This window comes from Acartia tonsa, chromosome 3, assembly GCF_053477335.1.
Source record: "Acartia tonsa isolate MP-2025a chromosome 3, ASM5347733v1, whole genome shotgun sequence".
NCBI classification, from domain to species: Eukaryota; Metazoa; Arthropoda; class Copepoda; order Calanoida; family Acartiidae; genus Acartia; species Acartia tonsa.
In genome coordinates this window covers 42,018,079-42,032,129 of record NC_137262.1, presented here as the reverse complement: position 1 = coordinate 42,032,129, position 14,051 = coordinate 42,018,079, and the positions used below count along the sequence as shown (strand labels likewise).

Below are 14,051 nucleotides of genomic sequence, written 5' to 3'. Positions count from 1 at the left end.
GGTAAATCTATCTCAATGTTTTTATTTTTACTATTTTTCATAATTATAAGCGCAGCAGCTCTACAGCTTACTAAACTAAACCTCTTTTTTTATTCGCCTTTTCTATCTTTATTGTACAAAGAATGCAAGGTCAGACCTGATATGAAAATTAGCTCTACTAAAAGTAAAATTGTTATTCTTGTTATAAATAGAATGCAAGCTTATTAAGGGCCTTAGTGTTGTAAAGTTTTTACCGGGGTAGGTGTGAAAACTCTTTTTGCGAAAAATACATTTTAGGGTATCCTTACATTATAACAACAGAAATATTTAGCTTTTTATTTTAGCCAAAATTCTTAGAGAAGCTCTGATGAATGGGATAATTATATCATACAAAAATTTGTTGTCAAAAAGTAAAGAATCAGCATTTTTTAAATGGACGTACGGACTTTCTTGTAACAATTATAGATTTGCTTCTTTTACTTAGTAGTACCTAATTGTTCTGAGAATCATCATGCAAAGTTTGAAATCGATCGAATACTTCTATCATGTTTAAATTAAAGAAAAGAGCTAACCATTCCGGAAGGACGGACCGACCGACCCTAACTAAAGAAATGCTTCGCTTTTAAAATGACACAAAATAATTTTACAAACCTTCTTTTATGTGTGTTGTTAACATAGTTTTTTTTAAAGATTATACAAGTTGTAAGAACACCACATTCAAGTATTATTACTTGTTAAGATTAAGACGCACCATTAGAACCATTTATAACAACCTTACTTGATACTTATACACTTAAATACTTAAGAATCTATGTAATAAGCTTATTCTTGAGTCAAATAAAACTGGAACGAGTCAATACATGATTATTTACAGCGGAGATTATTAACATTTTTAATAAGAAATTTTAAGGATAGTTTTTCCTGTTCAAAAGTGCACCAAGCTTTTGTTCACCTGCTCATTACAATCAAATCATCTAAATGTTACATTAATCATTATACAAAGATCAGGGGTGTATATTCTACACAAGATTAATATTTTTCCTTCTGGCTGCAAATTTTTTTATTTTTTTCCCTTTTAGTTTTTTCCAGCAAGGAAGGGGATAAAATGAAAAAATATTTTCAAAACTCTTTATTTTTTTCATATCATCCCCCCTCCCACATATTCTTTTAGTTTTTTCACCAAAGAGTAGAGAAAAATATAAAAAAATGTTTTCAGTTCTCTCACATTCCCCCCCCCCCCCCCCCCACCACATATTTTTATTTTTTTTTACCCCCCCCCCCCCTCAGCCGGATCAAATTTGCAAAATATACACCCCTGACAAAGTTTGCAATCATCAAAACAATTCTATCATGCCTAAAAAATGAATAGTGCTAACCATGACGTACGTAAAGACCCTAGCTATAGAAATGATTTGCTTAGAAAAAAAAATTAGATAATTAACAAAAGGTATTATATTCTAGGTACACTATGGAAACATGTTGTCAAAATAAAAACAAAATATTTGTCATTATCAATAAATTAAATATAAGTTTATAAACAAATCTTATATTATAAAATAATAGGATGTCTTTTTTATGTATGCATGTTCAAGACTATCTCATAAACAGCTGGACAAACTCTTGACTAATTTAGGAGTATGTTATTAAAATGAAAAGAAAAAATATATAATTCCTTATAGATTTTTATATTAGAATGTAATTTATAATTCTCTGATGAAATTATTTACAACAATCTCATTTATTTACATTTCAATGGAGAGAGGGTTCTCTTCAAAAATTTCTTCTTTAATATAAACACTTCTTCACATTTAATTAAACTAATAGATACAGAATGTGGAACTGTATTATTACAGGTTTTCATCATTTCTAAATGCCTACGGGATTTATTATGATGTGCTAGCGCTGAACCATATGTGTAATGTTTGTCACAAAGTTTACATGAGTATGGATTCTCACCAGTATGGATCCTTTTATGGACAGTCATGTCACCACAAGTTTTAAATGTTTTATTACATTGATCACATGAAAATGGTTTTTCACCACTGTGTTCCCTTTTGTGATAGGTCAAAGCACTAATTTGAGAAAATGTCTTTTCACATTGATCACATGAGTAAGGCTTCTCACTACTATGGATCCTTTTATGGACAGTCATGTCACCACAAGTTTTAAATGTTTTATTACATTGATCACATGAAAATGGTTTTTCACCACTGTGTTCCCTTTTGTGCTGAATCAAAGTACTCATTTGAGAAAATATTTTTTCACATTGATCACATGAGTAAGGTTTATCGCAAGTATGGAATCTTTTGTGGGCTGTTAATTCACTACTTTGTTTGAATGTCTTCAGTGTGAAACCTTTCATGGAGGGTCAATTTATTTTTCCGTGCAAATACTTTACCACATTGATCACAAGAATATGGCTTTTCTCCTGTATGGATCCTATTGTGAACATTCAAATTACTAATCTGAGAATATGACTTTTCACATTGATCACATGAGAATGGCTTCTCTCCAGTATGGACACGTTTGTGACTTGTCAAGTGACCAACCGTTGCAAAGGTCTTTTTACATTGATCACATGAGTATGGTTTATCACCAGTATGGATCCTCTTATGAACAACCAAGTTACATTTCAATGTAAAATTCTTGTAACAAATATCACAGGTATTTATGCTGGTATATCCTCTTAATCTTCTAAAATTAATTTTTTAAATTAAAACTCAAAATATTGTTATAAAGATATTTTTAAATAGACACAAAGTATATAAAACCATAGATAATTTAGTAACTCCTAATAAATAAGTTAGTGAGATATGCGCGGAGTAACATTGTAAAATTTGAGTGGTAAATACAAAAAAATGTTATTATAGAAGAAAAACAGAAATGACAACATCTATAAAAACCAAGCTCAACAAACAAGACTGAGAAAACGAACATAAAAATTTGGATCATCAACACATTAAGAAATATAAGGCTGTTTAATTAAATGTTCAAGATAAACAATATTAAACAGGCTTAAAGATAGAATAAAAACAGCATGACAGAAAGACATACAGTCACAAAATTTCATCAATCTATCTTTAATTAGAGCTGGAAAAATGAATATTTCTGATAAGGTAGGGTAGGGACTCGGGAGTTTTAACTATCTCGTAATCAGGACACAAATGGCCCTTAGAAACCGAGTTTTGTGATAAAATTATATTGGCATAATTAAACCTAAGCAGATATTTTCCCTAAATAAAATAAGAACTGGAAATACCTTGTGATATAAAGTAGATATATAATGTAGAATGGATTTTTCTCTGTTCACTGTGAATGTTAGTTGCTGACTGACATTGATTCAATTATCAACCTAAATCATAAACAATCATCATCATCGCCATTTTTTATCTCTTCTTTCCAGTGCATAGGCAACGCACAATGGTTCTCCATTTTTCTTTGGATTGGGCCTCAGTAGAGGCATCACTGAAAGATGAGACTCTATCATCTTTCAGTGTTTATCCAGGAATTCCCTCCAAATAGTTAACTCTTTTTTAATAGAAATAAAGCTAAACCAAATCTCCACCCATTTACTTAAAAATAATGATCGACACTGACTCCTCCTACTTTTAATAAGAAACTGAAAAAGCAAATAAAATGTGATATGGTGCTATTCTAAATAAAGATTCTGACGGGAAATTATTGTTTATTTATATGAAATACCTTTTAAATATACATGTTAATTTGTATTGTAACGTTGCTGTTTCAATAATACAAAATTTATTTGTATGTGTAGAGACCGACAGACAACAATTTTGTAGATTTAATTTGCACAAAGAGTATAATATGAAATCAATTTTAGATATCGTTTTAGACGGACGGACGGACATACGAATTTTATAGCCAAAGTTAAGAGTTTTTTACTTAGACAGTCGGGCTGACGTACCGACATACGAATAACAGAATTTTAAAAAAGGAATGAACCTGTGTGTTTACAAACAAAATTTGTAGAAAACTTCCTTCTGATTGATATCCTATACCCTTTGCATTTTTATTTGTTTTGAATTAATCTGAAAAAAAAAATTTCACTTTAGACAATTATTTTATTTACAATACATAATTAATAAACAAATTAATAAATGATTATTCTTAATATTGGAAAACATTAATATTATTCTTGTAAAAAAAGTCAAATAAAATGGAGACTTGATTAATGTAGAGATCCTGTAAAACCAAGTATAAAGTAAGTGACCCACAAAAAAAAGCATTTCTTAGGGTTTCCCGCCCATATTTCATGGTGAATTTTTAAAATGCACATATGTCCTTGTTCCCTATACTTTTACACACCAAAATATATAAAAATGTTTTTGTTACATCAATTAACATTTTTAAGGTAGGAAATAATATTTAGATTTTTATCACAACAATTCTATTTAGAAGAAAGAGGATCTTCTAGTTCTTGTTTAATATTTTCTTCAATATTGTCAGCTCTCGTCTGGATAGAAAGTGGATCATCTAGTTCTTGCTTAATATTTTCTTCATTATTGTCAGCTCTCATATGGATAGAAATAGAGTCTTCATAAAGTATTTCTTCTTCGGCTATTTCTTCCTTGACATCAACTTCTTCACATTTAATTAAACAATAAATGTATTATTATAGTTGTATATTCAAGACAACTAACTAAAAGTTTGCAGACGGTTGTTTATCTTCAGAAATAGCTAGTAAGCTGTCATTCGAAAAAGGTTATAAGAAACTTTACTAAGGGGGGTGGGGGGTTAATGCAACCATCTCGTAATCAATGTGTAAATGGCACTTAAAATTCGAATTTCGATCTGAAATTTTGTATGAGTAATCCTTGGTAGGTCTTTTTTTTCCCTAATTTGAACAAAAAGTTGAAAAAGTAACGGCTAACTGCTCAGACGTTTAGCCGTTTTTTAAGACTATTTTTAGGGCAAATCTGTCATAAATTACGTAGGAATCAACTTTTTGAAACATATTTTTGCTATGTAAAATGATACAAAAAAATATTTTTTTTAGATTTCTAGTACCAGCAACTACCGGCTAGAACCGTTTGAAAACGTTTTTGAGCGGCAAAGTGTATTATGTGGGAATATGTTTCATGATGGATTTGCTTTAAAAGTAACCAAAAAATGGCTAAGCGGCTAAGCCGCCAGCCGTTAGCCGTTACTTTTCGAACTTTTTGTTCGATTTAGGGAAAATAGGATTCGGGGACCTTTATTATTAATTAAAGTCGCGTGACGACTGTACCAGTACCTAGCTGAATATGTTTGTGTGTATCATTTAAAGAGGGTAGCAGACTAGCAGTTTATAATCATTCAAAAATATTTTTACCTCCAATAACTTTCCTCGCTGCTTTTGGGACTGGCTCTGCGCCAAGTTTTAATTTCGTGCCTAACCCATTATTTACAAATGAACCCTAAAAATAAAAATTATCAGAAAACAATAAAAAAGATATTTTTCTTTTCCTAATCATGTATTGTTACATATTCCTGTGTATTGTACTAACATAACCACAGCTTCTAATATATAAAAAATTTTCCATATCTTACCTCTGGAAAATGATCACTGCAAAGCCGGTGGGTTTTACGTGGTTTCCAGTCTGGTCCCTTATTAACAGCTTCAATCCATCTTCTACTATAGTTTGATGGAAATGAATGCAAAGAAACTCCATCTTTGGTTGTGTTTCTGCAGCAAAAAGCTGCGCATTGTTTAATGTTTGGCATATATGATCTGTAATTAAAATCATTTACTAGATATTTGATAGAAATATTTGTTATGTGAGCTTTCTAACATATCCATTGATATTTTTAAAACAAAAAGCTTTTCTATAATTAAGGCCGATCCGTCCGTCCATCCAACCATAATGATTAGCGTTTGTTTTTTTAAATTGTCCTATTGATTTCAAACTTTCCATGATGATTCCTATAACACTTGGGTACAATTTTTTGTATTACAAAATTATTCAATTTTTGGTAGGTAAAGTATATCACTCTAAAGCAACTTTAAAAGTTTTGTTATACCGTCTGAATTTGGCATCAAACAGGAAGACTTGTCAAACATCAAGAACTAAAAATAGACAAAGCCATCATGTCTCAATGTTTGATGGGTCTGTCTTTTTGATGCCACATTGGCAATGATTGAGTTAGAAACCTGGTTAAGGTGTCCATAGAAAGTTATTTACATGCCCAATCAAAAACTCTAAATATCATGGGTTTTTGTTACCATCAAATCTTCAAAGTCAATATCCTCATCTTCTGAAGAAGAAGAGGATTCTTTTTCAATCATTTTTATACACTTTTCTGAATGTCGCAGTCCAATTTTTTCTAGATTTGTTGAATGTTTCTCGGATTTTTCTATAATTTGTTTTGTTGCGTTGTTTTGAAAGATACACAATCATTCCGTTTGAACGGGACAAACGGACTTTTTATTAACCTTTGATCGGGGAAGATGGAGGTGCGTTTTTGCTTGAGAACTGACCGCACTTTAAAATTCCAATTACAGCAATCACGATATGTTGCAATAAAATTTAAAAAAATTCCACAATCTTTAAATCCGTACATCTTCAAAAATAAGGCCATTGCAAAAACCGGTTTTTAAGGCATAATTTGTTGAAAAAATCATTTTAAATATTTGAAATATAAATGTCCCATAGTGTAGTGGTTAGCGCACTACGCTGTGGTTGGGAGAAACCGAGTTCAAGTCTCTACATAGACTTTGCACTTGGTTGACAAATTCTGTCGCAATTTGTCAGATTATGATCACGCAACCTTCCCTAAGATGCCCCAGGGTTGTAAGGGGGGAGATTTGTAGGAAGTTAGGATTCTACAAATCAAGCAGCTCTAACCATGCTTTCCCTCATTCATGCTCCTCGTATGAGAGTGCCATTAATTAGGGTGGCTTAATATGGAACACCTGCCAAAACTCTAGGCCAGGGTGATGTAATAATTGAGTAGCTTCCACGAGAATTGCGGGTCAGCTTGTAATGTAACATAGAATACAATCAGCTGTGCGCGAAGCTTACCAATCTAAGATTGGCCAAATAATTCCCACTTCCAGTCTCCGTGTGCATCTGAGTCCTAACTTCAGAGAATCATGGCTACAACAACAACAACAACAACATGTCCCAGAATAGGTTTTCCAAATATACAATACAATGCATTTTATATAATTGTTTTATTTTCTATGCATAATTAAGATTCAGAAAAAAAACATTTCTATTGAAACACCCTGTACTATAAAGGATATATATTTTTCAATATCCGCAAAAACTGTCTACAATACGATGCAATAAATAACTAATACCCGATCAGATTATCTTTCTTTTATGCGATACTAAATTATATTTTTTTCTTCACATTTTTGATTTATTTATTTTGAAAATTATATTACAATAATAATATTATAGAATTATATGTATATAAAAAATACGTAGTAATTTTATTCTAGTTACCTTCAAAGGTACTTTTTTAAAAATGAGAATCAGAACAAGAATGATAACATCATCAAGCGAAGCTTGAAACAATAAGTATTGGCTGCACTATGAACTTAATCCTCAATTGATTATTCATCTATACAATCCTTAATTTAGCCTAAGCTTCTAAAACTGTAACAAAATCTAATGTCATACAGGGTACAAAAGCCAAAACATTTATACTAGATAATGATACTATAGGTCATTGTGAAAATACTTTAGAGCAGTTCCTAGTGCTTTTAGATTTTAGAGATAAGATATTTAACAATGACTATACATTCAGACTTTATAGGGCATTAAATTATATAAAACTTGCGGACCATATGATTATACTTAAAGAATATCCTAACTAGAATTGACTAAAAATCACAAAGTAAACAATTTAATCTTTTACCATAATGATCAAAAACCTTATTATGAATTGTAACGTACATATTAACAGAAGTACTGAATATGATGAAGACAAGCACTATTTACAGAAAAGCTTCGGTTTTATGATTTTAAGAAAAGAATAAAATGTAAAATAAACTATTTGTTAGTTTTGTTTATTGTGTAATAACAATGGACATAAAATTATTAATCATTAGATCCAATTACATAAAAGTAAATAATATTTACAATTAAAATACCTTTTGATATACAATGACATTTTTATTACTAAAAAAAGGAATTAATTGTATATAATTTTAATAAACATGTATATACACACTTAAAGACCTAAAGTTAAAAGTTTTTTTTTATTATTGAGTTATGTTGGAGTGAAAAACTGCCCCCCTCCCCCCATCAACTAATATTATGCAAGTTAAATTATACAGAATATTGAACTACATACATAAAGTTTGAAATGCTCAAGAATCGGTTTCTTCTTTTATTACTACATTACACTCTATACCAAGAGGAAATTCTATCTTAGATTCATCTTTATCAATATCATCAATTTCTTTATTATTTTCACTTTGGTTAGATATAGATTCTTCATTACATATTCCTTCTTGAAGAGAATCTTCACTTTGAATGGAAGAAGTGGGCAAAAATGGCGCGAGTGTATTAAAATTTCTATTGACCATTTCTATGTGTTTTGCGGATAAATTGTGTCTTGATAATCCACTATTGGAGGTATAGGATTTATCACATAAAGTACAAGAAAATGGCTTCTCCCCTGTATGGGTCAATTTGTGACGACGCAAGTGAGCATCTTGCGCAAATCTCTTGTCACATACGTCACAAGAGTAGGGTCTCTCGCCAGTATGAATCCGCTTGTGATACTCCAAATGACATCTTTGTGTAAACGCTTTTTCACATTCATCACAAGAAAATGGCTTGACGCCTGTGTGAATTTTCATATGCTCTTTCAGATTATCACCTCGCAAGAACACCTTATCACAGACTTCACAAGAATATAGTTTTGCACCTGTATGTAGCTTTCTGTGCTCATTCAACCGACCACTACGTCCGAACGCCATTCTACAAATATCACATTCGTATGGCTTCTCCCCCGTATGGATCCTTCTGTGGTCATCCAAGGTTTTTTTCCTTGTAAACTGTTTGAAACAAATATCACAGGTATTCTCACCTGTGTGCACACTTTTGTGGAAAGACAATTGTTCACTGGTTCCAAATGCCTCTTGGCAAACATCACATTTGTATGGTTTCTCACCTGTATGAATCCTTCTGTGCTTTACCAGGTTTGATTTTGTTGAGAATTGCTTATAACAATATTCACATGTATTAGTTTTGTTATTTTCTCTTTGCGTCACCATTTCAGTCACTGTTTGAGACTCCAGCTTCCTTTGAGACTCAAATTGAGTGTTAATATTAAACTCCAATTGATTTCCCGTTTGAGTACCCAGTTGATTTTCTGTTTGGGTCTCCATTTGAGAATTCATTTGTGGCTCCATTTTCATCTCCATTTGCGACTCCATTTTCATCCCCATTTGCAACTCCATTTTCATTTCCATTTTGGACTCCATTTTCATCTCCATTTGCGACTCCATTTTCATCTCCATTTGTGACTCCATGTTAATCTCCATTTGCGACTCTATTTTCATCTCCATTTTCATCTTTATTTGAGCACTGAAATTATTATATGCTCGACTAAGTTATGTAGGTAAAGGTTCAGAATGTTCCATAGTGAAATGGAAGTTCTACGAAATGAATTCTTTTTATAATGTGTCTTAAAAATGGCGAAGTTAAATTTAATTTTTCTTTTTAGTAAAAAATATAAGGATAATTATTCCTAACTGGTTAAATGCACTTTAACTATCCCTCCTCCTTAGTATAATAAATTGTGTCCTACTTATTAGGTCCAAATACTGAGAGAAACGGCGCAACACACACACACACAATAATGAGATAGGAATTATATTTATATATGATATGAAATATCCGGCATATGACAAGACGTGGAGCTCTTAACAATGGTCTAAAACGTCTGTAAATTATGACAAAAAAAGAAATACCTGATCAGACCCAAATAGTATTTTATAACTAAGATGTTGTGCGTCTGCTGACTATTGGCAAGTGTATTATAAACCTGAAATAGAAACAATTATTAACTCTCTTTATGAGTACACATTAATAAATGGAACTGATAAAAATGATAAAAAAAAGTTGAGACCAACATTGACAAATATAAAGTTACAACGCGTTCAATGTTAATTACACATTATATAGAAGTCTAAACAAAAGTTCAGTGTAATATAACATATCAATCTTTTAAAACCTGATTATTTAGATGCTTAATTAATAGAATTGTGCCTAATTGTCCTAGGAAACAATATTCCAAATTGAAGAAAATAGGATAATTATATCAAATAAAAAAATTCTAAAATTGCTAGGTAAACGTTTAAATAAACATATTTGATAATAATTATAGAGTTTCTACACTTTCTAAGCTGTACCAATCTGTTACAGGAATCATCATGTCAAGTGTGAAATTTATAGGAAATTTCTAACATGCCTAGATTAAATTTACCTTTTCGCCCAAAGCTTTAATAACATCCAATCATTATTTTGTCAATTTACATCTTAATTCTGAAAAAAAAATAAGTTTGAAAAGTTGAAAGATTCAATTAAAAATGAATTACAAGTAAATAATGTAAGTTCCAGATTAATAGATTAGAAAATATATTAATTTGTACTTTGTTAGTGAAATGGGATATTTTTTTTTTAAATAACACAAAAACAAACAGTAAGAGACGTCAAAATGATTCCACAATTCTTCATTCTTTTCACAATAAATATCTTCTATTTCTTTGTTAAATATTTTCCTCAGCTTTTTATCTTGATTGACAGAGGATCTTCTTCATATATTTCTTCCTCTTTGATTTCTACTTTTACGTCAGTTCCTTCACAATAAATAATACTTGTAGGAAGAGAAGGTTGACTTGGCAAATTAGTTTCCTTTGTCTCTGCTGCATGTTCTTTGGAATTATAATGACGTAATAGGTCTGATGAAGTTTGATAAGATTTGTCACAAAGATTGCATGAGTATGGCCTCTCAACTGTATGTAGCAGTCTATGAACATTTAAGTTACTTTCCTGTCCAAATGATTTTCTGCATATATCACATGAAAACGGTTGTTCGCCTGTATGAATCTTTTTATGCCTAGACAATTGCCCTTTCGAATGAAATGTAGTTTTACATATATCACAATAGAGTGGTATTTCATCCTTGTGTTTTTTTATATGCATATCAAAAACACACTTGCTTAGGAATGTTTTACTACATACATCACATGTGTATGGTCCTGCATATTCTACAAAATTATGAAGTTTTTTATCAGGCTTTTTATCAGTGTGAACTTCCATATGTTTTGACAGACTTCTGTTGTTTTTAAATGCTCTTTCACATATAACACACAAATAATAATTCTCAACACAGGTTTCCATAGTGTGATGCTAAACAAAAATCATATCATGAATAAACAAATAAAAAATCCTACTAATAAAATTAATCCATAAATTACAGAAATTTAACATACAGACAATATGAATTGTGTATAAGCTTCAGATAACACCCTAATCAAGTAAATAATCAAACTGCTTATCAGTTACCAAATGTTTTAAATTAGTTACCAACCTAATTATGCATAAACTACTTCACGCTGAATTTGAAGTTACAGATGGTAGGACAATCGGATCGAGTAGCTGCTCTTCTGACAAAAGTACCTTACCTTAACTAGTTTGGACATGAAATGGCAATGTAATCATTTTCTGATTTCCATTTATTTATATTCTCACCGACTAAGTAGTAAATCTGAAAACAATTATAATACTAATCTATGAAAATTTTATCAAACCTAATGATTGAGTAGGTAATAAACTAAAAATAACAACATTTCTTTTTTTAAAAATAAGTTCAAAATGTGCTTTTCAAAAGCTTAGGGTGCCATGTTTACATAATTTAATTACTAAAGATTGTGAATTTCTTTTTCTTTCCATCCATTAAATTATTTAATCAACCAACTACAAAACTATTAATACAAGAAGGAAAATACAAGAATTGAAATGAAATATAAAATTAAAGCTTTTAGGTACTAAATATATTTCGTAAAAAAATAAAACTGTAACCCAGACTTGACTTTTTTACAATTTGAATTCTTAAAAAATTGACTAGATAGGTATTGTGTACGTTGCAAATATTTGTAAATAAGTTAAATTATAACTTAATAATCTATTTCTTCTTTAACATCTACATTACACTCAACACTAAGAGGTATTGTCTCTTCTTTATCAATAGTTAATTTTTTATTTACATCACCATTGACAATTCCACCAAATGGCTTGGATTCTTTTTCGTCAATTTGAACATTGCACTCTACAAGAAGAGGAATAAATTCAGAGTCATCCATAATTTTCTGCTTTGTTTTACTACGAGTTTTCTGTTTCTTTGAAAGTTTATTTGTCATTGGTGTAATCTCTATATTAGGCTTCAAGGTGGTTTCTGCTTCATCTTCAGTAATTTCTTGCTTAATGTCTTCTCCACAATTAACAAAATTAGAAGGTTGATCAACTGGATTATTGGTAGACGTTGTACTACTTTCCATCCGAAGAGATAGAGGATCAACATCTTCAAATGCTTCATGTTTGATGTTATCATTCCCACAATCAACAAAATTTATAGGACCAGAAGAAGGATTTTTATCTTGTGCTGCTTCAACATTCTTTATATGGGTGGCTGATTTATTATGCCTATTCAAATCCCCTCTATCTCGACAAGCTTTGTTGCATATATCACATGAGTAAGGTTTCTCGCCAGTATGAATCTTCATATGGGTAGTTAGGTGACTATTCAAAGAGAAGGATTTATTGCAAATTTCACAATTATATGGTTTTTCGCCTGTATGAGTTCTGATATGTCTTGTTAGCTGATTATTTCGTAGAAACGTCTTGTCACATATTTCGCAGGAAAAGGGTTTCTCGCCGTTGTGAGTTTCCTTGTGAAGACTCAACGCATGCGCATCAAAAAATGATTTTTGACACACTTCACATTGGAATAGCTTCTGCTCTGTATGTGTTTTCAAGTGTCTATTCAAGCTATAGGAATCAAAAAATGCTTTATTACACAATTCACATGGATATTCTTTCTCACCTGTGTGAGTTTTTCTGTGCCTGTTCAAGTCATAATTTGATTTAAATGCCTTCTGACAAATATCGCAAGGAAATGGTCTCTCTCCTGTGTGAATCATTTTGTGTATGACTAAGTTGCTGTACTGTGTACATATTTTATTACATACATCACATGCGTATGTATCATCAAGGGTATGTAGCCTCTTATGTTTATTCAAACTACTAACTATTATGAATGACTTTCCGCAAACATCACAAGAAAAAGGCTTCTCGCCTGTGTGAGTTCTCATATGCACGGTCAGCGCGTCTCTCCGAATAAACGATCTATCACATAATTCACAAGAGTGAAGCTTTTCACCTGTGTGTGTCTTTTTGTGATAACCTAGATACCCACTCTGAGAAAAACTTTTTCCGCAAATGTCACACGAGAATGGCTTCTCACCAGTATGAGTCCTCATGTGATCATCGAGGTTAGATTTCTTTGCAAAGTCTTTATTGCAAATTTCACAAGTCAACATATTGCTGATCCCACCAAGATCGACCCTCACATTCAAAATCTTCAAACAGCCACCTGTAAAAAATTTATTTTAATTTTATGTAATGATAATTAAGTCCAAACCCCAAAAATAAAAAATCTCATCATCACCCTCTAGGTACTTTTAAAAAAGATTATAAAATCGACTACAGAGAGACAAAAGGACAGAAACTAACTATCATGAAGAAGTTTCGCTACCAATAATACCTGTAGTGTTGAGCAAATTCCAATGCTAAATTGAACTTAAATCTTTGTCTGGATTATGAACATTTTATTAATATTTCATGTTGATAAATGTCTGAAAAGAATTTTTCCTGTATATAACAAAATAATTCTCCAAAAAAATAAACTAAAAGGATTATACTAAGAATAATAACAACATGACATAATTGCATCCAAAATGTAGATAATAACAGAAAAGGCATGAATACTATAATAAAATGCGAAGCTTTTATGTTAATACTAGCGGCTGCGCTCCTAGCATCTAGGAAAAG

General features: G+C 31.1%; 3 protein-coding genes and 1 long non-coding RNA gene across 4 annotated transcripts; all 4 read right to left on the bottom strand.

The window, feature by feature from the left end:
* Positions 1–2,187: 2,187 nt before the first annotated feature.
* On the bottom strand, positions 2,188–4,030 carry LOC145314230 (uncharacterized). The gene is made up of 3 exons (XR_013877667.1): positions 3,943–4,030; positions 3,239–3,331; positions 2,188–2,673 (listed from the first exon to the last, which is right to left on the bottom strand). It is a non-coding gene; the product is annotated as an uncharacterized LOC145314230 (long non-coding RNA).
* On the bottom strand, positions 4,028–5,709 carry LOC145314229 (THAP domain-containing protein 1 B-like). The gene is made up of 3 exons (XM_080154057.1): positions 5,530–5,709; positions 5,312–5,396; positions 4,028–4,581 (listed from the first exon to the last, which is right to left on the bottom strand). The coding sequence occupies exons 1-3, from the start codon at positions 5,701–5,703 to the stop codon at positions 4,388–4,390; spliced, it is 453 nt and encodes a 150-aa protein (XP_080010183.1). The 5' UTR covers positions 5,704–5,709; the 3' UTR covers positions 4,028–4,387.
* Positions 5,710–7,982: 2,273 nt separating this feature from the next.
* On the bottom strand, positions 7,983–10,486 carry LOC145314228 (uncharacterized). Its single transcript, XM_080154056.1, has 3 exons — positions 10,426–10,486; positions 9,911–9,984; positions 7,983–9,524 (listed from the first exon to the last, which is right to left on the bottom strand). The coding sequence occupies exon 3, from the start codon at positions 9,509–9,511 to the stop codon at positions 8,300–8,302; it is 1,212 nt and encodes a 403-aa protein (XP_080010182.1). The 5' UTR covers positions 9,512–9,524; positions 9,911–9,984; positions 10,426–10,486; the 3' UTR covers positions 7,983–8,299.
* Positions 10,483–13,857, bottom strand: LOC145314226 (uncharacterized). The gene is made up of 3 exons (XM_080154055.1): positions 13,765–13,857; positions 11,627–13,593; positions 10,483–11,351 (listed from the first exon to the last, which is right to left on the bottom strand). The coding sequence occupies exon 2, from the start codon at positions 13,538–13,540 to the stop codon at positions 12,119–12,121; it is 1,422 nt and encodes a 473-aa protein (XP_080010181.1). The 5' UTR covers positions 13,541–13,593; positions 13,765–13,857; the 3' UTR covers positions 10,483–11,351; positions 11,627–12,118.
* Positions 13,858–14,051: the final 194 nt, after the last annotated feature.

Bases quoted from the DNA above. Each gene is read 5' to 3' on its own strand.
- LOC145314229 (XM_080154057.1), bottom strand. From the start codon at position 5,703: ATGCCAAACATTAAACAATGCGCAGCTTTTTGCTGCAGAAACACAACC. The intron at 5,397-5,529 runs GTAAGATATGGA...TTTTATTTTTAG, and splicing joins GCAGTGATCATTTTCCAGAG to GGTTCATTTGTAAATAATGG. The intron at 4,582-5,311 runs GTAAAAATATTT...TTAAATGTGAAG, and splicing joins AGCGAGGAAAGTTATTGGAG to AAGTTGATGTCAAGGAAGAA.
- LOC145314228 (XM_080154056.1), bottom strand. From the start codon at position 9,511: ATGAAAATGGAGATGAAAATAGAGTCGCAAATGGAGATTAACATGGAG.
- LOC145314226 (XM_080154055.1), bottom strand. From the start codon at position 13,540: ATGTTGACTTGTGAAATTTGCAATAAAGACTTTGCAAAGAAATCTAAC.